The sequence below is a fragment of the Pelobates fuscus genome, chromosome 5, assembly GCF_036172605.1.
Source record: "Pelobates fuscus isolate aPelFus1 chromosome 5, aPelFus1.pri, whole genome shotgun sequence".
NCBI lineage: Eukaryota > Metazoa > Chordata > Amphibia > Anura > Pelobatidae > Pelobates > Pelobates fuscus.
The window spans coordinates 60,823,051-60,850,483 of NC_086321.1; the positions used below are offsets into that span (position 1 = coordinate 60,823,051).

General features: G+C 39.8%; 1 protein-coding gene across 1 annotated transcript; it reads left to right on the plus strand.

The window, feature by feature from the left end:
* On the plus strand, positions 1–27,433 carry POLI (DNA polymerase iota). Its single transcript, XM_063453899.1, has 10 exons — positions 1–166; positions 9,059–9,181; positions 10,997–11,161; positions 14,998–15,144; positions 16,732–16,968; positions 17,205–17,383; positions 19,354–19,445; positions 23,301–23,434; positions 24,348–24,544; positions 26,626–27,433. Exons 1-10 carry the CDS (start codon positions 79–81, stop codon positions 27,355–27,357), a joined length of 2,094 nt encoding a protein of 697 aa, XP_063309969.1. The 5' UTR covers positions 1–78; the 3' UTR covers positions 27,358–27,433.

Below are 27,433 nucleotides of genomic sequence, written 5' to 3' on the forward strand. Positions count from 1 at the left end.
GTCACGAGGAAACCCCGCCCTCGCCGTAACGCGCTGCCTCGCTGCAGCTAGTGCACAGACCGTGAATCTCCGCGGGAAATGGAGGAAGAGGATGAGGACAGCACGGACTGGCAGTCAGGAGATTGGGGTCCGGCCAGCCTGAGCGATCCTAGTACACAACCTCAACGTAAATACAGCTCCTCTAACCTCTATATAACACACAGTGTAATACAGCTCCTCTAACCTCTATATAACACACAGTGTAATACAGCTCCTCTAACCTCTATATAACGCACAGTGTAATACAGCTCCTCTAACCTCTATATAACGCACAGTGTAATACAGCTCCTCTAACCCCTATATAACGCACAGTGTAATACAGCTCCTCTAACCTCTATATAACGCACAGTGTAATACAGCTCCTCTAACCTCTATATAACGCACAGTGTAATACAGCTCCTCTAACCTCTATATAACACACAGTGTAATACAGCTCCTCTAACCTCTATATAACACACAGTGTGTAACACAGCTCCTCTAACCTCTATATAACACAGTCTGTATTACAGCTCCTCTAACCTCTATATAACACAGTGTGTAATACAGCTCCTCTAACCTCTATATAACACAGTGTGTAATACAGCTACTCTAACCTCTATATAACACAGTGTGTAATACAGCTCCTCTAACCTCTATATAACACAGTGTGTAATACAGCTCCTCTAACCTCTATATAACACACAGTGTAATACAGCTCCTCTAACCTCTATATAACACACAGTGTAATACAGCTCCTCTAACCTCTATATAACACAGTGTGTAATACAGCTCCTCTAACCTCTATATAACATACAGTGTGTAATACAGCTCCTCTAACCTCTATATAACACAGTCTGTATTACAGCTCCTCTAACCGCTATATAACACACAGTGTGTAATACAGCTCCTCTAACCTCTATATAACACACAGTGTGTAATACAGCTCCTCTAACCTCTATATAACATACAGTGTGATAAAGCTCCTCTAACCTCTATATAACACAGTGTGACACAGCTCCTCTAACCTCTATATAACATACAGTGTGATAAAGCTCCTCTAACCTGTATATAACACAGTGTGACACAGCTCCTCTAACCTCTATATAACATACATTGTGGTAAAGCTCCTCTAACCTGTATATAACACAGTGTGACACAGCTCCTCTAACCTCTATATAACATACATTGTGGTAAAGCTCCTCTAACCTGTATATAACACAGTGTGACACCGCTCCTTTAACCTCTATATAACATACAGTGTGATAAAGCTCCTCTAACCTGTATATAACACACTATAATAAAGCTCCTCTTACCTGTATATAACACACTATAATAAAGCTCCTCTTACCTGTATATAACACATGGTGCAATACAGCTCCTCTAACCTCTTTATAACACACGTGTAATATAATACCTGCATGATGGTAATCCCATGCAGCTAATCTAACCTCTGCAAAACACATAGGAGCCTACTTTGTGATCTAATTACCACATAACTCTCCAATATCTCTGTATAACACACATTTAAGTGTAATATACTATACAGAATGTTTGGGGCAAGTTGACTAAAGCTCCCCTAGACATATGTGGTACACACTGTAATATACTATAATAAATATGAGAATAGATGCGAAGGATGTGCATGCCACAAGCACAACTTGAACAATAGCAGAAATTACCCATTTGTTGTCAGTCTTTTTGCTTTAGCAATGTTTGCAAATTGCTTCTACTATAAGTACTATGTGTACCATAAAATATGCAATGAGTGACCCTTTACAGGGTCTATGTTTCAGAAACAGAAAGTTTATACCATACTTACGGACAAAACAGATAAACAGTGTAACAATAGTGCAACACTCGTGTACAGTGAAAGTGAGTTAAAAGCTGGGTGGATGTAATTTGGATAGGCCCCAATGGTGGTAGGGGTGTTGAAGAGAGATATCTGAGATAAAGTATTAAGTATAAAGTACGGTATATAGTATATTCTTTATTTTAGTCAGATATTTTTTCTTTATTTTAGACCTTTATACATAAAGGGCTTAAGTATATATCCTGGCTATTAAACGTAGAGTTTGAGTTCCTAACTAGAGATTCTAGAGATAAATACATATAATCAGGACCAGACGTATATAGTGTCCCTGTATAGTTATATAGTGTCCGTCAAAGGTTCAATTCGTTATCTAGAATCTATAGTGAGCTGAAAAGGAGTGTTCACTAAAAAGTGTCACTCTAAATTCACAGCAAAGTGGTACAACGTGTGGAACTGCTCAATTGATAAGGGCTGAAGTCGATATCCATTAGTCTATAGGTATCTCTAATGGATAGGAGATAGAGACATATACATCAAATGTCACAGAGGCAGGCTTAATCCTAATATAGTGTGGAGGTAACCTGATCCCAGGCAACCTTTGTACTTATTAAGGTCGGGATGCAGTTCTGAGGTCCTGCTGAACAGTTGATAATACAGGGTAGGTCTGTGGGGTTTATATATAACGCACCTATATCGAGGTTCCCCCAAGGGGATCAACAGAAAATATTGGGTAAATTGTAAATTAAATATATGTGTATATATATATACACCTCAGTAGGGAGTGTGAAAGTCGGTCAGTACAGTTCTTATATACACTAAATTGAACTGCTGCTTCGAGGCAGCCTGCCGCTATATTGTGCACAAAACCAGTCCAGCTGACTAGAGAGGTAAAAGTCGTTTCTTGCTATGGATTGTTATGGATTGGGTGATTAGGTGATGGCGCTTTGATCAGAGTATGCTTAGCTATCTCTCTAACAGCAGCCGCAGTTACACCAAGTCCAGGCAGTTCTTAGAAATAGGAGGCACTGCAGTTAACCATTAGGAACTATGAATAAGACTGTTTTTTGAGGCAGTTTTTACCTCTCTAGTCAGCTAGACAGTTGGTGGGACGTATTTGAACGCAGGGCGTCTTTAGAACAGCAGCCGACCCTATGCTACTGAATTCGCCTATGAGGCAGATCGGAGGGGAGGGGGAGTACTACTATGGTCAGTTGGACTGGTTTTGTGCACAATATAGCGGCAGGCTGCCTCGAAGCAGCAGTTCAATTTAGTGTATATAAGAACTGTACTGACCGACTTTCACACTCCCTACTGAGGTGTATATATATATACACATATATTTAATTTACAATTTACCCAATATTTTCTGTTGATCCCCTTGGGGGAACCTCGATATAGGTGCGTTATATATAAACCCCACAGACCTACCCTGTATTATCAACTGTTCAGCAGGACCTCAGAACTGCATCCCGACCTTAATAAGTACAAAGGTTGCCTGGGATCAGGTTACCTCCACACTATATTAGGATTAAGCCTGCCTCTGTGACATTTGATGTATATGTCTCTATCTCCTATCCATTAGAGATACCTATAGACTAATGGATATCGACTTCAGCCCTTATCAATTGAGCAGTTCCACACGTTGTACCACTTTGCTGTGAATTTAGAGTGACACTTTTTAGTGAACACTCCTTTTCAGCTCACTATAGATTCTAGATAACGAATTGAACCTTTGACGGACACTATATAACTATACAGGGACACTATATACGTCTGGTCCTGATTATATGTATTTATCTCTAGAATCTCTAGTTAGGAACTCAAACTCTACGTTTAATAGCCAGGATATATACTTAAGCCCTTTATGTATAAAGGTCTAAAATAAAGAAAAAATATCTGACTAAAATAAAGAATATACTATATACCGTACTTTATACTTAATACTTTATCTCAGATATCTCTCTTCAACACCCCTACCACCATTGGGGCCTATCCAAATTACATCCACCCAGCTTTTAACTCACTTTCACTGTACACGAGTGTTGCACTATTGTTACACTGTTTATCTGTTTTGTCCGTAAGCGGCTAAATAAAGGGTATATCCCATAATTATTTTTACCTATATTCAAATTTAGAGATATCATTTGGTGAAATAGACGCCCAACTGCTTCATCTTTATTGGTGCTACTATTTCACTTCAGTCTTTTTCCTTTACAAATACCTGGGGTCCATGCCCCTTGATATCTCTGTAACCCTCCAGGAATCTAGGTTTGGACTTGATCCACTCCATAGTGTTCCTTTCTTTTCTTCTTTTTTATACCATACTTACCAATATTTTTTTTACCTGATATAGGCCATCGCAGAACTGCAGGTGGGTATAGCTCTTCCCAGTCCTCAATAGTACAGGAACACTTCCTAATTATACAATAAAAGACTCCCTCGCTTGCCCCTTCAGTCTTAGTCCAAAGCTACTAGCAGAAAATCAAGTAAGGGCAGGACTGTAGTGCTGCCATGGCCTATAACGGGAAACAAAAATTTCTGTAAATATGGTATACATTTTCTGTGTCCCTGGATATAACCATGGCAGCACTACAGATTTATTTATTTATAAAATATTTTACCAGAAAAGATACATTGGCATTTCTCTCGTTTTCAAGTATGTCCTGGGTCAGATGGGTTATGGGAAAAAAAAAAAGATTAATGGAAAAGAAAAACATTTATTTACTAAATTAACTATAAGGCAGCAGAAAAACACTTTTATCAAATTCCGAGGTTGAAGACCTAGCCGATAATGATGGATTAATGTGGTAAATGAGGACCAGGTTGCTGCTAAACAAATGCAGTCAAGATAAATATTGGCTGGATCTGTCCATTAGGTGGCCAATGATCTGGTGGAATGAGCTGAATGAGCTCGATGATCCGCTGAAACGCCAGAAGGTTTGTAAACTTGAGCAATGCTTGAGATTATTCACCGGCCAATAGAAGAAGTAGAAGCAACTTGACTCATCTTGTTTCCTGAAGGAATGATGGAAAGGCTAGATGTTTTCCTTCTGCCAGCAGTACGATTCAGGTAAGCATACAGACAATGAACCAGGTCTAGTCAATGCCATTTCTCTTCTTCCTCAGATGAGGGATAGGGGAAGAAAGCATCCAAAGGATGTCTTGGTTAATATGGAAGGAGGACACCACTTTAGGATTAAACACTGGAATTTTATGAAGTATTATTCTATTTTCGTGTAGGATCAGATAGGCCGACTTGCATGAAAGAGCTCTGAGATCCTTCTTCCTGAAGTGCCACCAGTAGGACAGTTTTCACAGTCAAGGATGAGAGAAATCTTCTCCAAAGTTTCGAATGGAGTACCAAACAAGGCCTGCAACACCAGAGGCAAGTCCCATGGAGGAGAGCAATACTGAATTAGAGGGCAGAGTTTTAGAACCGCTTGAAAAAACCTGCCAATATCAGGATCAAATACCAGCTTATGATATAAAAGAGCAGATAGAGGTGAAATCTGCACTTTAAAGGAACTGAGGCTAAAACCTTTTTCGAATTGAAGGATGTTACTGGTACTAGGAGACTGATAATGGACCTCATGAACAACACATCAATTACAGAAAATGTCCCATATGCAGGAATAGCCTGAAGAAGTCGACTCTTTTTTGTTGCGTTGAGCAAGGTGTTGCTTACCGATGCAGAAAAGCCTTTCTTTAAGGAGTCGTTGACTTTTAAATTTCCAAGCCATCCATTTCAGAGAATGGGGTGCATGATGAAAAACCGGGCCCTGGTGTAACAGATGATGATGATGGCATGACAGATTCAGAGATAACTTCTGCAGTAGAGAAAGCCAAGGGTGTCTGGGCCAATGTGGGATAGCTGCTAGAATGGTAACTTGCTCCTGTTGGTTTCTTCTCAGTAGAGGGAATATCAGAGGAGTTGGGGGGAAAATATCTCAGTTGGAACTTTAACTCGCAACATAGTGCATCCCTGTTGAAAAGGCGTCAGAACGCCTGTGTGAAAATTGGAATGCGTTCCAACATTGAAGCTGAACCAAAAAGGTAGAAAAAAAAAAAAAGACAAGAGTGAAAAATAAAGAGGAGGCCCTCCAGCACCCCTGTAAGGGTCAATATTTTTTTACCAACAGACCATTGCTCTTCCATTTCTCCCTTTCCTTATCCAGAATAGCCACCACAATTGGGAAAGCTAGAATACCCCAGGACTCCAATCAGGTAGGTGTGCTCTGAACAAGAATTATCACCTCAGGGGATCGAACATGTCAAGCTGCTACCTAAAGGATCACTGCAGCGTAACTTCCCGATGGATATGGGTAGAGTCCTCTAGGGCATTGCTCCTCTGCCCTCTCCTCAAGGCACACCTAACAGTCCAGGATTTAGGGATTACCCTGGTGCGTCTAAGGAGTTTAGTTGTGTTTTTTTTTTTTTGTTTTGTTTTTTAAACACCTTAACCCCTTCAGGTCCGCTGACGGTTCAGGACCGTCAGCGGTAAAACGTGCGTTTGGACCGCTGACGGTCCTGAACCGTCATAACGGTCTGGGGCTACTTACCTGATCGCCGTCGGTCCCACGGCGGCGATCAGCTCTCCTCCCGGTCCAGGGGGACTGCCTGTCTGCCCGGGCAGTCTCCCCTCGGCAGATCAGGACCCCACGGCCATGTGATCACTCGATCACATGACCGCAATAGGGGTCCATGTGTCTGCCTGCAGGGGGACTGTCTGTGCTGACAGGCAGTCTCCCTGCAAGTGAAAAATCATAAAACAAAGTGAAATAAAATCAATCAGTGTAAAAAAAAATATGTGTGTGTGTGTATATATTTATATATGATATATATATGATATATATACATGTATTATATCTATATACCTATATATAATATATGTATATATATCATATATATAATGTCATACTAAGTGTATTTTTATATTTATATATACGTATATTAATATAAAAATACACTTATATTTAAATTACACACGAATATATACAATATATATAATAACTATATATATGGTATATATATTATTATAAAATACAAATAATATGTTAATAAAAATAAATAACAAAAAATAAAAATAATTTTTAATAATTAAAAAAAAATTATATATATGCAATTTTATTCTAACAGTATTTTGATATTGATATTGATATATATATTTTTATATCAAAATACACTTAGAATGTAATGATATATATATCTATGTATAAATAAATAAATAAAATAATACGAAATATACATATGTCCACATACATAATTACATAAATAATTTCATAAATATACACGTAGACGTCAAATATATAAATATGTATATATATTAAAATTATACGTGCGTATTTATGTAATATTTTTACCTAATTAAGTAATTTTAATGATTGCAATTTGAGGGACCTGCCTGCCAACCCAGGCCGAAAGTCCAGATAATTTAATTTGCTAGCACTGTGTTTAACCCTGTAACTTTCTATGACACCCTAAATCCTGTACATGGGGGTACTGTTTTACTCGGGAGACTTCGCTGAACACAAATATTAGTGTTTCAAAACAGTAAAACATATCACAGCGATGATATTGTCAGTGAAAGTGAAGTTTTTTGCATTTTTCACACACAAACAGCTTTCACTGAGGATATTATTGCTGTGATATATTTTACTGTTCTGATACACTAATATTTGTGTTCAGCGAAGTCTCCTGAGTATAACAGTACCCCACATGTAGAGGTTTTATAGTGTTTGTGAAAGTTACAGGGTCAAATATAAGGCTTGATTTTACTTTTTTTTGTTTTGTTTTTTTAATTGAAATTTGTCAGATTGGTTAGGTTGCCTTTGAGAGCGTATGGTAGCCAAGGAATGAGAATTAGGCCCATGATGGCATACCATTTGCAAAAGAAGACAACCCAAGGTATTGCAAATGGGGTATGTTCAGCCTTTTTTAGTAGCCACTTAGTCACAAACACCGGCCAAAGTTAGCGTTTTTTGCATTTTTAACACACAAACAAATATAAATGCTAACTTTGGCCAGTGTTTGTGACTAGGTGGCTACTAAAAAAGACTGGACATACCCCATTTTGAATACCCTGGGTTGTCTACTTTAAAAAAATATGTACATGTTAGGTGTGTTTCGGGGATTTATGACAGATAACGGTGTTACAATGTCACTATTGATACATAAAAAATATAGATATATTGAAACAGCAATTTCCTACTTGTATTTATAGGCCTATAACTTGCAAAAAAAAAGCAATAAAGCATGTAAACACTGGGTGTTTTTAAACTCGGGACAAAATTTTGAATCTAGTTAGCAGTTTTTTTCATTAGCTTTTGTAGATAAGTAAAAGATTTTTCAAGTAAAAGTCCAAAAACATGTTTTTTTTTTTAAATTTTTCACCATATTTTTTATTTTTTATTTTTTAAATACAATATATGACATAATACAAATAATGGTATGTAAAGAAAGCCATTCTTGTCCTGAAAAAACAATATATAACTTGTATGGGAACCGTAAATGAGAGAGAAGAAAATTACAGCTAAACACAAACACCACAAAAGTGTTAAAACTGCTCTGGTCCTCAACGTACAACATCGCAAAAACAGGCCGGTCCTTAAGGGGTTAAACTCTAAGATGTGTGTTTTTCTTTTTTTCTTCTAAACCCCTTAGACACACCCGGGTAATCCCTAAATCCTGGACTGTTAGGTGTGCCTTGAGGAGCACTGCTCTAGGGGTCGCCCTTAGTGAGGCGCTGTGCTTGAGGTTTCAATGGGGAGAAGGGCTGAACTCACCATGGGCTGAGGTAATCTTAGACCCGAGTAAGCCACAAAAGAAAGAAAAAAATGGAGGTGCAAACACATCTTATTTCTAAGTGTAGTGGTAAGGAAAAAAAGACTCTTATTATTTAAAAAGGAGGTGTTCCTGTCCAATTGAGGAGTGCGAGGAGCTGATGATCTTGAAATTGGTTGTTAACCTTTTAAGCTTTAAACACTTAAAGAGAAATCTGTTCATGGAAAAGTATATCCATTTTGCCGTGCTAAGTGTCAAAGATTTCGCACGCTGAAAGGGTCAACTGGTAAACCAGCCCACCATAAGTATAGCTTTACGATCAACACATAGATCAGTCATTTTCATATGCTGTCTTTGCAAATATATTTTTAAGCAGCAAATTAATATTAAAGAAACAAGTTTTTCCATCGTGTTGTTAAAGGCTTGATCTAAAACTTTTTATTTATTTAGCTCCCAGGAATTCCGTAACTTCATGCAAAGCTGGGAGCAGAGTTATCATACACATAGACATGGATTGCTTCTATGCCCAAGTTGAAATGATTCGAAATCCACACTTGAAGACAAAACCTCTTGGTAATGTGTCTATTTTCCACCAGGAGAAAATAAAATGTATGGTAGGAATACAGTTATGTAATGTTGACAGGGTTATTTACTAAAATTCACTTTCGACTAACTAACTCTCTTCAGTGTTGGTCTAAAATGTAAATTTCACCTCTAATTCTCACTTGAGTGCTTAACCCTGGAAGTAAATGATTATACTGCACAGTGTGAAGAATCTCCAATATAATGTGTGATTCCGTCCATTTTTGATGGAAATGATAACCTGAGACCACTGGGCGAATGCTTAGAAAATATACAGATTCTGATAGTCCTCCAGAGATATGTGCAGTTATGAACTGGCTAAAGTATCTTAGCTAATTCCTGGTTTAAAGGACCACTATAGGCACTCAGACCACTTCAGCTTAATGAAGTGGTCTGGGTGCCAGGTCCATCTAGGATTAACCCTGCCTGCTGTAAACACAGCAGTTTCAGAGAAACTGCTATGTTTACTTTAGGGTTAATCCAGCCGCTAGTGGCTGTCTCATTGACAGCCGCTAGAGGCGTTTCTGTGCTTCTCACTGATTTTTCACAGTGGGAAGACACCAGCGTCCATTGAAAAGCATTGAAAATGCTTTCCTATGGACTGGCTGAATGCGCGCGTGGCTCTTGCCGCGCATGCGCATTCAGCCGATGACGACCGAAGGAGGAGGAGAGTCCCCAGCGCCGAGGGAGCCTGGAGCTGGAGTCCCCAGCGCCGAGGGAGCCTGGCGCTGGAGAAAGGTGAGTGTTTAACCCCCTTCCTCCCACTTCAGCCCGGCGAGAGTGGGGGCACCCTCAGGGCACTATAGTGCCAGGAAAACAAGTTTGTTTTCCTGGCACTATAGTGGTCCTTTAACACTCTGACCAGTAGGAGAATTCCTCATGTATGCGCACAGTGTTTCTCTAGTGGAGTCATCTCCTTGTGAAATAACTTTAGAGCGGAAACAGTGAGTGACGAAATTACTTTAGAGCGGAAACAGTGAGTGATGATGCACAGGTGGGTGGTTTTGGTTTTTATTTACCTGAACTTGCATGACCCGTTCGTTAAGAGACTAGGCCAGGCCTGCAAAACCTGTGGTCCCCCAGATGTTTTGTACTACAACTACCATGATTCCATGGCTATCTGTTTCATTCAAAAAAACCATAGGCGTTGGCTTTTTCATTCACTGAATAATAGGGGTTGGCTATTCGTTTTATTCAAGGAATCATGGGAGTTATAGTTCAAAACATCTGGGGGGCCACAGGATGTGCAGGCCTAGACTAAGCAAATGGAATATTGATTTATAAAGCGCTATGGAATTTGTTGGTGCTATATAAATCTAATAATGATAATAATTATTGTTTGGGGGACATTGATATTCTGTGAGTAAAACAATTGAGATGGCACTCACCAAACTGGATTAGGGCCACATTAATCGCTGTGCTTGAAGTTCCAGAGCGGCACACTCCGATACAATAAAAATAAAGGAAAAGATTTAGCACCCACAATGTCTCAGGACAGCTCTTTATTATGAACCCCCAAACAAAGATTCAGCACCGACAATGCCGGGCTGAAAGCTTGTTTATGGTTTCCTGATAAAGAGCTGTCCTGGGACATTGTGAATGCCAGATCTTTTCTATTGTATGGTTTTTGTGTGAGGCTCGGACAATGTTGCTTTCACCCTCACATTTTGGTAGAAATGACAGCTGTGGAATTTGAACTTACGTATTTTTTTTTTTTTTTTTTTTACTGAAGCAACTGTTTAAAAATGAATCGTTTATAATGACTTGGGGTGTTGGTTTTTTTATTTATTATTTATTTATTTTCAGGAGTTCAACAGAAAAACATTGTGGTTACTTGCAATTACGAAGCCAGGAGGCTGGGTGTTCATAAACTGATGTTACTCAGAGAAGCAAAGGATAAGTGTCCACAGTTAGTGCTGGTTAGTGGTGAGGATCTGACTCACTACCGAGAAATGTCTTACAAGGCTACAGGTACTTAGTAATATTTTGAAATTGTGTGTTTGGAAAATAATTTACAGGGAAATTACATTTCGGATTATGGCACTTGCTGAAAAAATACAAATGTAAAATATTTTATTTTTATTGATATTGCAACGAAAATTCAGTCATTTACTATTCATGACACTGAAATAAATAGCAGGAAGAATATAATAATTAGATGGCACCATCTCTTTGTAGAATAGGACCATGATTTAATACCTTTTTTTTTAAATGTATAACGAGACCCTCTTGTTGGCTATAAAAAAAATCATATGTGATAGGTTTATAACCATCACAATTTTTGGAATGGGAATAAGTAAGACAGACATTCATACAGAGAAGCAGAAGTATTGATTCAAAACCAATTTATACTAAAGAAAATCAAAATCAAATCATGAATGCACATGAATTTGGATTGCCAGTATTTATGTAATTTTGAACTCTACCATCCATAACACTATCTCTTGTTTGGAAAAAGTAAACACTGAAATATGAGCATTATATTATTGGCTTCAAATCGTTTTGAAACATGTCATATATTTCAAAATTCAGCCTTTAAAGGATCACTATAGGGTCAGGAACACAAACATGTATTACTGACCCTATAGTGTTAACACCACCATCTAGCCCCCCGGATCCCTCATCCCTCCATAAATATAGTAAAAATCTTACTGTATTCAAGCCACAAGCTGTAAATCTGCATGGTGTTAGACCAGGCCCGGACTGGTCATCGGGAACACCGTGCAACACCGGTGGGCCGCGGTGGCCATGGGCCAAGGCCGGCAGGGGAGGTTACAGGATCTCCCCTGCCGGTCTATGCAGGGCCGGCACTATCTGAGCGCCGGCCCCGTTGTTTACCATGACGGGCCGATGAGGAGATCAAAGATCCCACTTAAATAGACCTGCGGCTGGGGAGGGAGTGGAGGACCCGGCAGAGCCATCTTGCAGCTCCGCCGGCTTCCACTCGCAAGATTGGGAGCATTGCCATGGCAACGTCGCCGATCTGGAGAGAGTGAACTCTAGCCCGCAGGCTAGAGTTCACACACCCACTAGGACCACCACTCTCTCTCCCAGGTACCACCATGCCGGTCCTCCCCTACCAGGCTAAAGGTTAGAAGGGAGGGGGGGATTTAATGCCTGCTTAGTTTTTTTTTTGTTTATTTACCCCCCCAACACACAATCCCTTCTAACATTTATACACAGCACTCTCGCACACATCACCCACAGCACTCTCGCACACATCACCCACAGCACTCTCGCACACATCACCCACAGCACTCTCGCACACATCACCCACAGCACTCTCGCACACATCACCCACAGCACTCTCGCACACATCACCCACAGCACTCTCGCACACATCACCCACAGCACTCTCGCACACATCACCCACAGCACTCTCGCACACATCACCCACAGCACTCTCGCACACATCACCCACAGCACTCTCGCACACATCACCCACAGCACTCTCGCACACATCACCCACAGCACTCTCGCACTCAGCACCCTCACACAAATCAATCACATACAGCACCCTCACACACACACACACATACTGCACCCCTCACATACTCACAGAAGCCCCCCGACACACTGCACCACACACACACACACACAATACTTCCAAACATATTTATATAATATATATACACACACTACACTCCTAACATACACACTCTGGATCCCCTATACACACACTAGATTCCTTGTAAGCAAACACATACTACACCCCTAAACACACACTCTCTACAAACACTACATCACCTATACACACACACACACTATAGCCTGTATGCATACTCTTGCTACACCCCCTATACACACATTCTCTAAAGCCCCTAGCCACATATGCATTACATTACACCACAAACACAACATGACTAAAACCGACCTTATTACACAATACCACACCACAATCAGCTCACTCTACACACACGCAATACCACAAGCAGGCTCCAAACACATGCACAATACTCTTTCCTGGCATTTTTGTCTCCTGGTGTCCATTTATAGAGACACTAGAGACAAGTTGCAAGGAAACACAGTGCAAGCATGTTATTACATTTGCTTGTGCTGTGCAGAACAAATACAGGTCTTTTTTCTCATGCTAGAGCACTGCGCATGGTCTGCCCTGGAAGAGCATTGAACCAACATGCTTACTTTGAGAGGGGGCGTGTTTGGGATTAGTGATACAAAACACACCCTCTCTGCCCCGCCCCCCTTCTTAGTGGGCCGCTGTGATAAAAAAAATGCCCGGGCCGAATTTTTTTCCCAGTCCGGCCCTGTGTTAGACTCAGAAAAACAAGCACTATCAATAGGAATTATAGAAGGAATGCGATTGTATAATTTGAGGCTTAGGTAACTTTGTGTGCAGAACATGCAAGCACTTCATTTGTAGTATATTCCTCTTAATTGTTTAGTGATGAGGTCACTTTAGACATGTGGTAGCCTGATCCAATCACAGTGCTTCCCTATAGGATTGGCTGAGACAGACAAAGAGGCAGATCAAGGGCAGAGCCAGCATGATTCAAAAACAATCCTGGCCAATCAGCATCTTCTCATAGAGATGAATTGAATCAATGAATCTCTATGAGGAAAGTTCAGTGTCTGCATGCAGAGGGAGGAGATACTGAATCACAGGATGCTGTGCACAGTGCTGCCCTGTGCTCTGCTGACAGCATATCTGAGTGGATGGAGGCATACTATGCCTCCATCAACTCAGAAGTCCCTCTGGTTCACTCTGAGTGACTGCAACTGCTTTCCTAGCTTTCAATGTAAACACTGTATTTTCTCAGAAAATACAGTGTTTACATGAGAGAGGCTGCAGGGAGCTATAGTTCTCACCTGAACAGCTGAAGTTGTTCAGGTGACTATAGTGTCCCTTTAAGCTTTTTTTTTAAATATATATATATATATATATATATATATATATTTAAAAAAATCACCTAAAGTCCTTATATATGTTAAATCCATTAAAGGGACACTGTACGGAATGCTTTTTAGCCTGTCACCGCTGCCCTTTGCAGGTATGAATTTGGATGGCTAAGGAAGACTGTAATCTCTGCTTTAATGATACCTTCAATACAGACTAGCTTGGTGGTGTCCAGTGAATATCATACAATGTCAAGCTACTTGAAAATGGTTTAACACTGAATGGAAGGACAGCACCAGAGGACTCCATGCACTATAATGAATTCAACGAGATGAAATGACAATAGTGCCTACAGCAGCGGTAGGCGACTTTCAGAACTTCAGATGTTGTGGATTACATCTCCCATAATGCTGGCAAACATCAGGGGAAGTGTACTCCACAACATCTGGAGTGTCGAAGGTTGCTACTTCTGGTCTACAGTGTCCCTTTAAATCCTTTTGCAGTATTCAGTGAGTTGAAATATAAACACTTCCCTCCACCACCTGAAACATTTAGTGGGTTCTTCCATTTTGACAATCATGTTCCCATCCACAATCTTTTTGGTACCCAGCTGTATAATCTATGTAAGTTGGGGGTAAAAACACAACTAACATTATTTTTCTGTTGGAATCAATATATATATTCTTCTCAAACAAAAATGTGTTTCTCTTTAAATAAGTTTGTCAGACATAACTTCTACAAGTTGCCCAAATAGGAACGAGAGCTAAAGAAAGGCAGAAAGTAATCCTTTTTAAAAGATCATCCGTAGTTCTTCCTTTCACAAATTCATCAAAATCCTCGGTTTAGTTTCAGTGAATCATGATACTGAAGGAACTAAACAATAATTCATTTTACTGATGACAGTGGCGTTTTGCTCGACTGCTTTTGTTGATAACATCATACTTTCTTCCAGAACTGTTGGAGGAGTTCAGCACAAGGGTGGAAAGGCTTGGATTTGATGAAAACTTCATTGATGTCACAGAACTGGTAGATAAAAAATTGCAACAGAATGATGGCAATCTAGAGGTCTCTGTGTCTGGTCATGTGTACAACAATCAGCGTAAGTTTGTATATACTTTTTTTTCTTTTCTTTATTTTGTTTGTGACTTTCTTTTCCACTTGAAAGAATTACTGGGTGAATCAATTGTTTGTCATTGTAACTATTTCTCATCCTGTAAATAATATTGACATCATTATAAATAAAAATAACAAGATCATTTCTTTTCTGTACAATGCTATTTTACTCTTCTTTTTTTTATTTTATTTGTAATCTCAATGTATTTGAGGTTCATTCCTTACAAACAAAAATGCAATGCTAGCTTTGTCTTCTCAACAAAACAAAAATTATTTTTGTGTTTGTTTTTTTTTTGTCTGTTACAACCATACAAAATTGATTCTGAAGTATAAAAAAAATTTTTTGGTTTTTAAATTCAGAAGCATTTTGACATGAACTCGGGTTCACGCATAGCCCATCTACCCGCTGGTGTAACTGGTAATATTTTACAGGGTTGTTTGCTAAACTCAACATTTTTGTGAATTAATTTTAAATGCCAAAGAATAGTCTGAGGCAAGAATAGTCCAGCTCTGAGAGTTGGATAATTATTCCAGATGAGCTACCTGTATCTCAATTTTGCCATTTAGAATTAATTTTAAGTTTAGTGAAAAAAAACCTCTAAGTTGCACTTCCTCACTATCAATAGGAATTATAGTAGGAATGCCATTGTATAATTTGAGGCTTAGGTAACTTTGTGTGCAGAACGTGCAAGCACTTCATTTGTAGTATATTCCTCTTAATTGTTTAGTGATGAGGTCACTTTAGAAATAAAAGTGAAAATTAGAATTAGAAAATTGAATTTGTGCATTTGCTAGCAAATTTGGCCAGCACCATGTATAGATGAATTTTGTATATGGTGCTACTATGCCATGTTCCCCCTGCGGGTGTTTGTGTCTGCTAGCTTTTACTCTTATTTACTTAAAGGACCACTCTAGGCACCCAGATCACTTCAGCTTAATGAGGTGGTCTGGGTGCCAGGTCCTTCTAGGGTTAACCCATTTTTTCATAAACATAGCAGTTTCAGAGAAACTGCTATGTTTATGAATGGGTTAAGCCTTCCCCCTATGTCCTCTAGTGGCTGTCTCATTGACAGCCGCTAGAGGCGCTTGCGTGCTTCTCAGTGTGATTTTCACAGTGAGAGCACGCCAGCGTCCATAGGAAAGCATTATGAATGCTTTCCTATGTGACCGGCTGAATGCGCGCGCAGCTCTTGCCGCGCGTGCGCATTCAGCCGACGGGGAGGAGAAGAGGCGGATCGGAGGAGGAGAGCTCTCCGCCCAGCGCTGGAAAAAGGTAAGATTTATCCCCTTTCCCCTTTCCAGAGCCGGGCGGGAGGGGGTCCCTGAGGGTGGGGGCACCCTCAGGGCACTCTAGTGCCAGGAAAACGAGTATGTTTTCCTGGCACTAGAGTGGTCCTTTAATTCATCAATCAATGAATGCTGACATAGTAGGCATTGAATATGCCAATGGCCATGATAATCCTTTATAATAACAATGCAAAATTAACTGGAAACAAACAACTTGTCTGCTTTAATATTGGAGTTTATTGAAGTCTCCCCCTGTGTTTGACAATAATTATGCCTGTTTTCAAAGCTGTGAATCTGGAAGATGTAACTCACCTGCGGCTAGCTGCTGGATCTCACATTGCAGCTGACATGCGAGCAGCACTGTTTGCAAGGCTGAGTCTTACTGGATGTGCAGGAGTTGCATCCAACAAACTATTTTCCAAGCTGGTTTCCGGGACATTTAAACCAAACCAGCAAACCGTTTTGCTTCCAGAAAGTTCCATTCATCTCATGAACAGTCTTGGCCATGTGATGAAAGTTCCAGGTAACTTGGTGTCTAGATTCTGAACACTAAACCTCTAAAATGTTGTAACTTTGACATTTTACATGTGTGCATCTCACCACTTATCAGCAGAGGCTACTGGATGGCAAACCAGTTTAAAAACAATAAAATGCCATAAAATTAAAGGGCTTTACTATTTCTATAACCTCACGATGGAAAAACAAAAAGTTAGAAAATCTGTGTTTCCGTAAACGTTTTAAAAATTGTTTCTTAAACAGGCATTGGTTACAGAACAGCCCAGCGTCTTGAATCTTTGAACCTTAGCAACATATGTGACTTACAGAACTGTCACTTGTCAATACTTGAGAAGGCTTTTGGAAGATCGGCAGCCCTCAAGATGCAGATGCTTAGTAAAGGAGAAGATGAATCACCTGTAACCCCATCTGGACCTCCCCAGGTATCTAAAGCTCAATACATATCATAAGGGGCCATATTATTTATACTCTTGATATGTTATTACTCATATTGGTAATATACTTTAAGTTTAAAAGGTTAACCCCAGTTGAAGCAGCAAATTCCATAATTCTGAACTGTAGAATAGGGACAGCAAAACATTCTAAGAAATGTAAGAACACATGGATAGATTTATACTGATTTAAAAGGGTTTAAGGACCTCAGTCTATTATCTATGAACCCATTGAAAGCACGCTGTCACTTCTCTTTAATTTGCACTGTTGAATAAAACGGTGAAAATCACCTATAGCTTTTAGTGCAAAATCTAATAACTATAAGAGAGCGCTAAAAAATAACAGTATTAAATAATTAAAACCCCTTCAGTCACTTGCCTTTCTCCAGCGCCGGGCTCCCTCTGTGCTGGGGAACTCTCCATCCCCTGCCGACGTCAGATCCGAATGGGCATATTCAAACCTGCCCATAGGAAAGCATTACTCAATGCTTTCCTATGGACGTCCAGCGTCAGTGATACGGCTACTAGAGGCTGGATTAACCCTCAGTGAAACATAGCAGTTCAGCTGCAGGGTTAAAACTAGAGGGACCTGGCAACTAGACCACTTCACTGAGCTGAAGTTGTCTGGGTGCCTATAGTGGTCCTTTAATAAATGTTACAGTATCACACTGTTGCCGTTTCCTTGTCATTTTTAAGGTTACATCTGAAACTGACTCAGGAATGGATACATTTTATGCTGTTTTGGATCCTCGATACTGTTGGTTAATTACATCATTCTAGACTACTCACCCTGTATTGGATCTTGGACTTTTCATATTATGGTATCCCAAAGTATATCTTATTAGGGATAGGGACTAAGTGCTGCCACTTTTTATGTTCACCTATAACTTTTTTTTTTAATTATTATTATATATAAATCTTTATTTAGATTTTCTACATATTTATAGATCACATAAGACAACATACATATGATGTACAGAAAGTAAACAAAGCCCCTAAAGTCAAGTGACAGTAATGGTATTAAATAATCAATGTTAATATGCATTCTGTTATCCCCAAATAAAGATATTTAAATAAACAGTAATTCAGGAGATGGCATGGAAAGTCACTTCTAATCATTTAGCTTAAAGGTATAACATTCTTTAATCACAAGTACATCTTGGGGTGCATCTTGGCAAAAAAAAAATTGTTTAAAAGTATTACTGCCAGAGGCCGATGGGCAAGGGGAGGGGAGACCTATAACTTTTGTTAACCTTTTTTCAGGAGTTGATCTGTCATCTTTTAAATTTATATAGATGTATCAAACTACATCACAATCCAGTTCAGTCCTGGCACAGTCAGGACAAACATTGAAAGTTAGAGGGGAAGAAATATACATATTATTTAATGTATCCTCTTCTCTGTATGCTTTGTCTATGCTGATTGTCAGGTGTAAAAGAAGATATTATAATAATGATTCACAGGGAGCTAAGATGGAGGCGCCCAGCTGCAGGATTAAGAGTGGTGGATTTCTACATTTAATTTTAATTTTCACGCATCACAAACACAAATGTGGTAAATATCTAGAACAGGCATAGGCAACCTTAGGCACTCCAGATGTTTTGGACTACACCTCCCATGATGCTTTACCAGCATTATGGGTGTAAGAGCATTTTGGAGGGTGTAGTCCAAAACATCTGGAGTGCCGAAGGTTGCCTATCCCTGACCAAGAATAAGTTAACATAATGTTAAAAACCCTGGGAAGTAACCAATTACCTTTAAGAGGTTCTTGGTGCCACTGTTAGAATTGTTGTAATTTTAATGTGTTTTTGTCATTCCTTTTTTTTTTTTTTTTTTTTTTACTGAGGTAAACGCATGGCAATCATATTATATGTTGGACAGAAAATAGGGGACAGTATATATGCACACACATAAACAATACCTTATTTTTAATTTTTTGACATTTTTTTTTTTTTAAACAGTCTTTAAGTGATGAAGATTCCTTTAAAAAATGTTCAACCGTATTAGAAGTAAAAGAGAAAATTAACGAGCTACTTAACAATCTTTTAAACCGGTGAGTAGAAAAAAAACATAAACAAGAGTGGCATGTCATTCTGCTTTGTCAGGGTGTGAAGCTTTTAAACACTTTGGCTCAAACATTAGCAATGTTACTCTGACATAGACTTCAAAATTCCCTCAGTAAGTATACACAAGTGCAAAGTAAAAGTTGTCTAACAAAGGCTAAACTTGGATAAACTTTTAAAATAATATATAACTTTTAATATTTGTTTATATACTCATCAGCTCCTTTGGCTTCCATTATCATTTCTATGCAGATGACACGCAAACCTACCTGTCCTTTCCTGATCTCTCTCCACCTATCTTGATTCGTGTCTCTGACTGCCTCTCTTTGATTTCCAATTGGATGGCTACTCACTTCCTTAAAGGGACACTCTAGGCACCCAGACCACTTCTGCCCATTGGAGTGGTCTGGGTGCCAACTCCCACTACTCTTAACCCTGCAAGTGTAATTATTGCAGTTTTTTATAAACTGCAATAATTACATTGCAGGGTTAACTCCACCTCTAGTGGCTGTCTATTAGACAGCCACTAGAGGTCACTTCCTGGGTTCTAGCACAGGAAACCTGTGCTAGAGTGTCGCTGGACGTCCTCACGCTGTGTGAGGACCTCCAGCGTCGCTCAAAACCCCATAGGAAAGCATTGAAATGATTTTTCAATGCTTTCCTATGGGGAGACGTAATGCGCATGCGCGGCATTACCGCGCATGCGCATTAGGTCCCCTCGGCCGGTGGGCGAGATCAGTCTCGGCGGAGACAGCGACGAGGGACATCGCCGCTGCCTCAGGTAAGTGACTGAAGGGGTTTTCACCCCTTCAGTAACCGGGGATTGGGGGGTGGGAGGGAGAGGGACCCTCCAGTGCCAGGAAAACGGATCGTTTTCCTGGCACTGGAGTTTCCCTCTAAAGGGAATCTCCAGTGCCAGGAAAACAATCGGTTTTCCTGGCACTGCAGGATTCCTCTTCCCTCCCACCCCCCCAATCCCCAGTTGCTGAAGGGGTGAAAACCCCTTCAGTGACTTACCTGAGACAGCGACATGTCCCACGTTGCTGCCTGCTCCTCCCCCGCCGCTCCACCTTCTGCCTACGTCGGCCGGTGGGCGAGACTGATCCCGCCCACCGGCCGAGGAGACCTATTGCCGCGCATGCGCATTAGCGCACCCCATAGGAAAGCATTGAAAGCGATTTTCAATGCTTTCCTATGGGGAATTGAGCGACGCTGGAGGTCCTCACACAGCGTGAGGACGTCCAGCGACGCTCTAGCACAGAAAACCTGTGCTATAGAGCAGGAAGTTCCCTCTAGTGGCTGTCTAATAGACAGCCACTAGGGGAGGACTTAACCCTGCAAGGTAATTATTGCAGTTTAAAAAAAAAACTGCAATAATTACACTTGCAGGGTTAAGGGTAGTGGGAGTTGGCACCCAGACCACTCCAATGGGCAGAAGTGGTCTGGGTGCCTACAGTGTCCCTTTAAACTCAACCTGTCCAAAACAGAACTTCTGGTATTTTCTCCCTCAAGTGTATAGCCACTCCCATGTCTGTCTCCCTCCAAGTCAACGGCGCCACCATTACCTCTACCTTGCAGGCTCGCTGCCTAAGTGTTTTCTTTGACTCCGACCTTTCCTTCACTCCTCATGTCCAGTCAATTGCCAAATCCTGCCGCTTCCATCTCAAAAACATAGCTTGCATCTGCTATAATTTAACACCAGACGCGACTAAGGTGCTGGTCCATGCTGTTGTTCTTTCTCGTCTTAACTACTGCAATCCCCTTTTCAGGGGTCTTACGTGTTCCCAGATTGCACCGCTCCAATCTATTATGGACGCAGCGGAAAGGCTCATTTTCCTGTCCTCCTGCACCTCCCCCCCCTATCAGTCCCCACATTGGCTTCCATTTAGATATAGGGCTCAATTTAAGATTCTGGTGCTTGCTTACAAGTCCCTACATAATGCTGCTCCAATCTACCTATCCTCCCTAATACAGAAGTATGTCCCGTCGAGGCTTTTGCGCTCTGCCGAAGACCTATGTATATTATCTGTCTGTACTCCCACATCTGATGCTCGCCTTCAGGACTTCTCCAGGACTGTACCTTTTCTGTGGAACTCCCTTCCCTTCTTTGTTAGACTTTCACCCAGTCTCCACTCCTTTCAAAAAATCTTTGAAAACACACTTCTTCAGGAAAGCATATTATATAAACTGTTAGTGGGTTTTATCCCCCTCCCCCACCACATGACTCCTCTTATGCAACTGTCAACAATAACCTACTAAGTTCCCAGTGAATACTTTTCTAGCAACCTATTTCATTACCCCTACTTATACCCTTTGTGTCACTATACCCCACTCCCTCTAGCATGAAAGCTAATTGAGCAGGGCCCTCAACTCCTCTGTTCCTGTGTGTCCATTTGTCTAGTTACAATTACGTGTCTGTTAGTCCACCCATTGTACAGCGCTATGGAATTTTGCTTGCGCTTTATAAATAATTTAAAAAGAAATTATAATATTTGTTTTGAAATAAAATTATTGTAAAAGTATATCCAAAAATTTTAACTCATTTGAAAAGCTTATCTAACAATATAAAATTGAGGTCAAAGTGCCACAGTATTCTGAGTTCGTATCCTTTTACTCAAAACAATACCAATCGAAAAACAAAATGAGTATACCGTGTACTCTCACTCCTAATAATACCATATGGTAAACTATTAAACCAACCTGCAAACCTCAAACTGTGCATAGTATGAGACTGTTATAGATTTGTGATACAAATAGGCCAGTTCAATGAATACCACTCACATAATGCCAAGCTGTCACCAGGTTCTGTATAAATTGCTCAGTGTGCCCATCAACAGGGTAAGCTTAATGAACGTCTTACTTTGTATCTGGAGAAAATATTAACCAGGGCCAAAAGGTCAGACATTTGTTAAAGAACATTGTGAAAATAGTATATAGGTATTAACATTAGTGTTCATTTTAAAGGGACACTCCAAGCACCATAACTACTTCAGCAGATTGTAGCAGTGTTGATGCATGGAGTGTTCCATTAACTGTTCAGGGTCTCTCCTTTTGGGATTGCATAAATAAAGATAATCTACCTTGATTCCAGCACCATCTCAGTCCTACTTCGGCAGCTTCTCTGCCCACTGTGAGATTATCGGTTCAATAGCGTTTGATAGAGAAGCATTGAGACACTAAGATACATGTAGCAGTTACTGCGTTCTTTAAATCCAGTTCTTCTTATAGTGAAGCATTATTTGATTGACAGCCACTTGAAGCACATTGACTGACAAATGTAAACAATACAATTTCTTAGAGTGCACGGTCAGGGTTTTGTTTACCAAAATAATCTACATTAAGATGTAGTGGTTTTTGGTTCTTAAAATGTTCCTTTGAACTAGCCACACCGAATAAAACTACTACAAAGAGTAATGGTGAGTAATATGAGAATACCCACAAACAGGCCTTAAATTAACAGGGTTATTTTCCACCTCTCATTACATAAGGAGTCAAAGTATTTTTTTCTGTAGCTATAGGTAATTATAGCCAGAATCCTCCTCTTATCACAAAGCTCTACTGTAATCACAATTGGCCGTGTAGGGCTCACTCTTTTGGTGACCATGCTGTTCCATGACTGCTTTTGGGTCAGTAGATCCTCCCCTCACATTTCACGAGATGGTAGTGGAATTGTATAAACGCTTATCTTATGTTATAAATGTCTTGTACTATATTTTTTGTTTATTTGAAAATTATTATTATTAACCTGTTTTTATTGGGGTATCTAGATATGATGACTGTATCTGTGTGTAACAGATTTGTGCCGAATATAATCTTTATTGTTAATTAGTGTAAATTTTCTTTAGTTTGTCCAAGGATGGAAGAAGTCCACACACACTACGTCTGACTATCCGTCAATTTCACCCAATTAATAAATGGTTCAATCGGGAAAGCAGACAATGTACTATTCCAAATCATGTCATCCACAATATGGGCACAGGTGAAGGATTTTACAAGCTAAAATTGATTGTACTTTTTGTATTGAAGCATGTTAACCCCACTCAATGCATCTCACCCAATCAATGCATCTCTATGAGGAAAGTTCTATGTCTCCGTGCAGAGGGTAGACACACTGAATGGCAGCACTGCCCCAGGTAGCATCTCTACTAGCCATCTTAGAAGTGGCCACTGGATGTGTTCCTAGGCTGTAAAGTAAACACAGTGTTTACATTAGAAAGCTAGCAGGGACTGACTATACTCATTAAAACAACTACATTAAGCTGTAGTTGTTCTGGTGACTATAGTTTCCTTTAAGGAAAGCATGGTTGAGATTGAAGTCTGAGTATTAGTGAATTTTAAAACCAGACTGTTTGAGAATGTAAGAGTGGTGGTCCTTTTTGTTCTCTGAGAACTTTACTGACCTTTTACTAAACTTAGACACTTGTTATTTACAGGAGCAGCCGTAATTTTACTCAATGGTATTTAAAGCATGTTTTATTTATTAAAACATATACACAAGAGCAAAGGCTGGAACTTTGAATTATAGAGTATTTTAAAATTAAATAGCTCAACCTTTTTGGTATTAATTGAATGCCCTGTGTGTATTATACTGATTTCCATATTGACCATTGTCAGTTCTCGTAATGTGTTTAGATTCTTGCACTTACTTTTGGCCAAAAGTCTTCTCTTGTGATTAACTCGGTTTTATAATTATTATTGGCACTTATATAGCGTCAACGTATTCCGCAGTGTATTATTCTAAAGGGGTTTTTTAACAATAATGAAACCGTTACAAATTGTTAGAGGAACAATGACTGATGAGGGCCCTGCTAGAAACAGATTATAATCTTTTTTAATAGTAAAATCATACCACAAATCAATTTTATTCTGTATATTTTTTAATCGTCATTTAGAGAATAAGGATGTTACCAGTCCGTTGATGGAATTACTCATGAAATTATTTGAGAAGATGATTGATGTGAAGATGCCTTTCCACCTCACACTCCTAAATGTTTGTTTTGCAAACCTCAAGGCTTCTAACACTTCCAGAAATGCAATTGGTTTTTTTTTAACTCAGAAAGCACAGCCAAAAGACTCTCAAAGCAGAAAGGTAAGATAACATATGATTAATTTGTAGTGTGACATGGAAATGATTAATGACCAAATAGCATGCGGTCCTGGGGTCAAAAGAGAATTGGCCTTGGAGATGGTATTTCATATATTGTGATGCGTAAATAGAAAATTATCACACCTACAGGCTTAGAAATAACGTTTTCCTGCAAGATGAGAAATAATAGTCTTTGGAATTGCAATGTATTTCCTTATCATTTATATTTCACAAATACATATGTGGGTTTTAAAAAATAAACTTAGGGGGCGGAGCCAAGCAGGCCAGACGTGCCTAGCCAGAGCTCCCACGTCTGGGGAGGAAAAACGGGGTACAACGCAGGACCATAGCCGCTCACAGCTAAGAGACCATAGTGCCTCTACTCAGGAGGGGCTACCGATTCGAATGGTGCCCATCACGAGCCCCTGCACAGCCATACCAACAAACCAAGCCTTGTGGCCTACTTGGGACCGAGCCACGGGGAGACGGCCGCTCCCTGGGGCATCAGCGGTAACAGGACCCGCGGCAAGACACCGCCTCGGAGGGCACCACAGACTCTCCAGACCAAAGATGTGACACAAACTGCTCACATAGGCGGTTAATGTACAGTATGTGCTAATATGCCACACACACTATTTACATTCTCGTATTCTACCACACTCATTCGGGACTCTAACTCTACACAACCCCTATCACTCATAAACATCCAGCGTGCTTAGATAAATTGTAAGCCTGTTGTTCAACCACATTAAGCAACATTACCAATAGATCTAGATAATAAGCGATGAAAACCCTTTACATACATTTTGGATATGTTGAATATGCATGTGACATAGCTACTATACTCAACTTAACCTAAAAATGTGTGCAGAACCTCTCTATGCCACAAGTTTGTTCAGCCACTCTCTTGCCAGCTTGTCATGTTAAATCTTAATGCATTAGCCTGCCTCCATGGCAAATGTTATGTCACAGCAATACTTACCTTGTCTAGTATCATGCCTTGAACCATTACGTGTACCACAAATGCTTAGTTTAGCTCTGGTTTGTTTATGCCTGTTTAGTCTAACCTCCTTAACCTGTGCAGGTCCACAGCACGCCAAACATGTTAATGTAGAAAGCAATGTGTTCAAATAGCCAGCAGCACTTGTTCATTGGCAAACGATAATACTATAACCACTATTAAGCCGTTTATCCGTGACTCAATTTTTTAAAGCGACATTTTATAAAGCGATGTTTTAACGTGACCTTTATCCCTACCTTTTCCTAAACCACGCTATTATTCGGTGAGCAAAGCGACTGTTTCTGCTAGGTGGTTAGGAAGTACACAATAAACAGGGCTATACATAGGACACAAGGTCACACATTTAGGCTTGAAGAAAGGAGATTTCATCTAAGGCAAAGAAAAGGTTTTTTTACAGTAAGAGCAATAAGGATATGGAATTCATTGTCGGAAGAGGTGGTTTTGTCAGAGTCTATACAGATGTTTAAATTGCAATTGGATAAATACTTGCAAAAACCTAACATACAGGGATACAATTTCTAATTAGTGGGCTAATAGCTGCTTGATCCAAGGAGACATCTGACTGCTATTTTGGGGTCAAGAAGGAATTTTTTCCTAGTTTGTTGCAAAATTGGAAGCGTTTCAGACTGGGTTTTTTGCCTTCTTTTGGATCAACAGCAAAAGCATATGTGAGGAAGGCTGAACTTGATGGACGCAAGTCTCTTTTCAGCTATGTAACTATGTAATGTAAACCTGTGATGCCATGTAAACAGATGTAAATGACAATCGATCTGCACCGGCTATTGTGGCAGTGCAAATCACATGTTTCATATCTGCACGAACAAAATAAAGAATTAAAAAATAAATAAATAAATAAATAAACGTAAAGGAACACTCTGGGGCACAATAACATCGTCATCAAAACTAAGTTGTTACTTTGCCAGGTGGTCTTTGGTCACCTTTAGAGGTTAAATCATTCATGAACATAATATTTCTCCATAAACCACGTAAATGTGGTGCATGTTGCAATTCCCTCTGGTTCCAAACATTAGTCAAATGTTCTAATTGTTTGTTTTGTTTCCAGGAAACAGATGTAGCCATGGATGGTCTAAGTCTTAAGAGCAACTCTGAAGTGGAACAAATCACTCATGCAGTTTGTCACCTTACCAAGGAGAAGCCATTCTCTCCATCCCTACCTGAAGATATTGACATGGATGTATTTAGCCAACTGCCTGAGGAAATTAGGAATGAGATTCTCTTGAGTCCCTCTACTTTAGGAGCACATAAGGGTATCCAAACATGTCAATCACCCAAGACATCTAAAGGCATACTAAATTTCTTCAATAAAGCAAAAGGAGGAAATCCATCTACCTGTACCGGAATGGATGTTGACAAGTCAGACCATTCAAAGTCCAGTTACATATACAGCCCTTCCAAATCCAGTGAAGCTTTTAAATGCAGTGACTACTCAACAGGAGAGTCATTGGGTGACATTATCCCCCTTTCGAATGCCAGGACCTGTAGCACGAGCTCTTACCTGCAGAATAAGGAAACCAATACGGATGCTGGAGCAAACGTGGATAATAATGAATCCGATGTCAAACAGTCAGCAATATTGTTTCCTAAGAGCGTCGATCAGAATGTATTCTCTGAACTACCAGCTGATTTACAGAAAGAACTCCTGTCCGAGTGGAAACAGCAAAACCATACTTCAAAAATCCCAGTGAAAAAAACGCACGAAAAAACAAAGGCAAAAAAGACACAAACATCAAAACAGCCTAACAGTCTACTTAAATATTTCAAACCGAATCATTAGCACTACAAACTACTTTACATTCAGTGATGTTTTGATAGATAATGTAAATAAATACTTGAAATATGTTAAAAAGTTA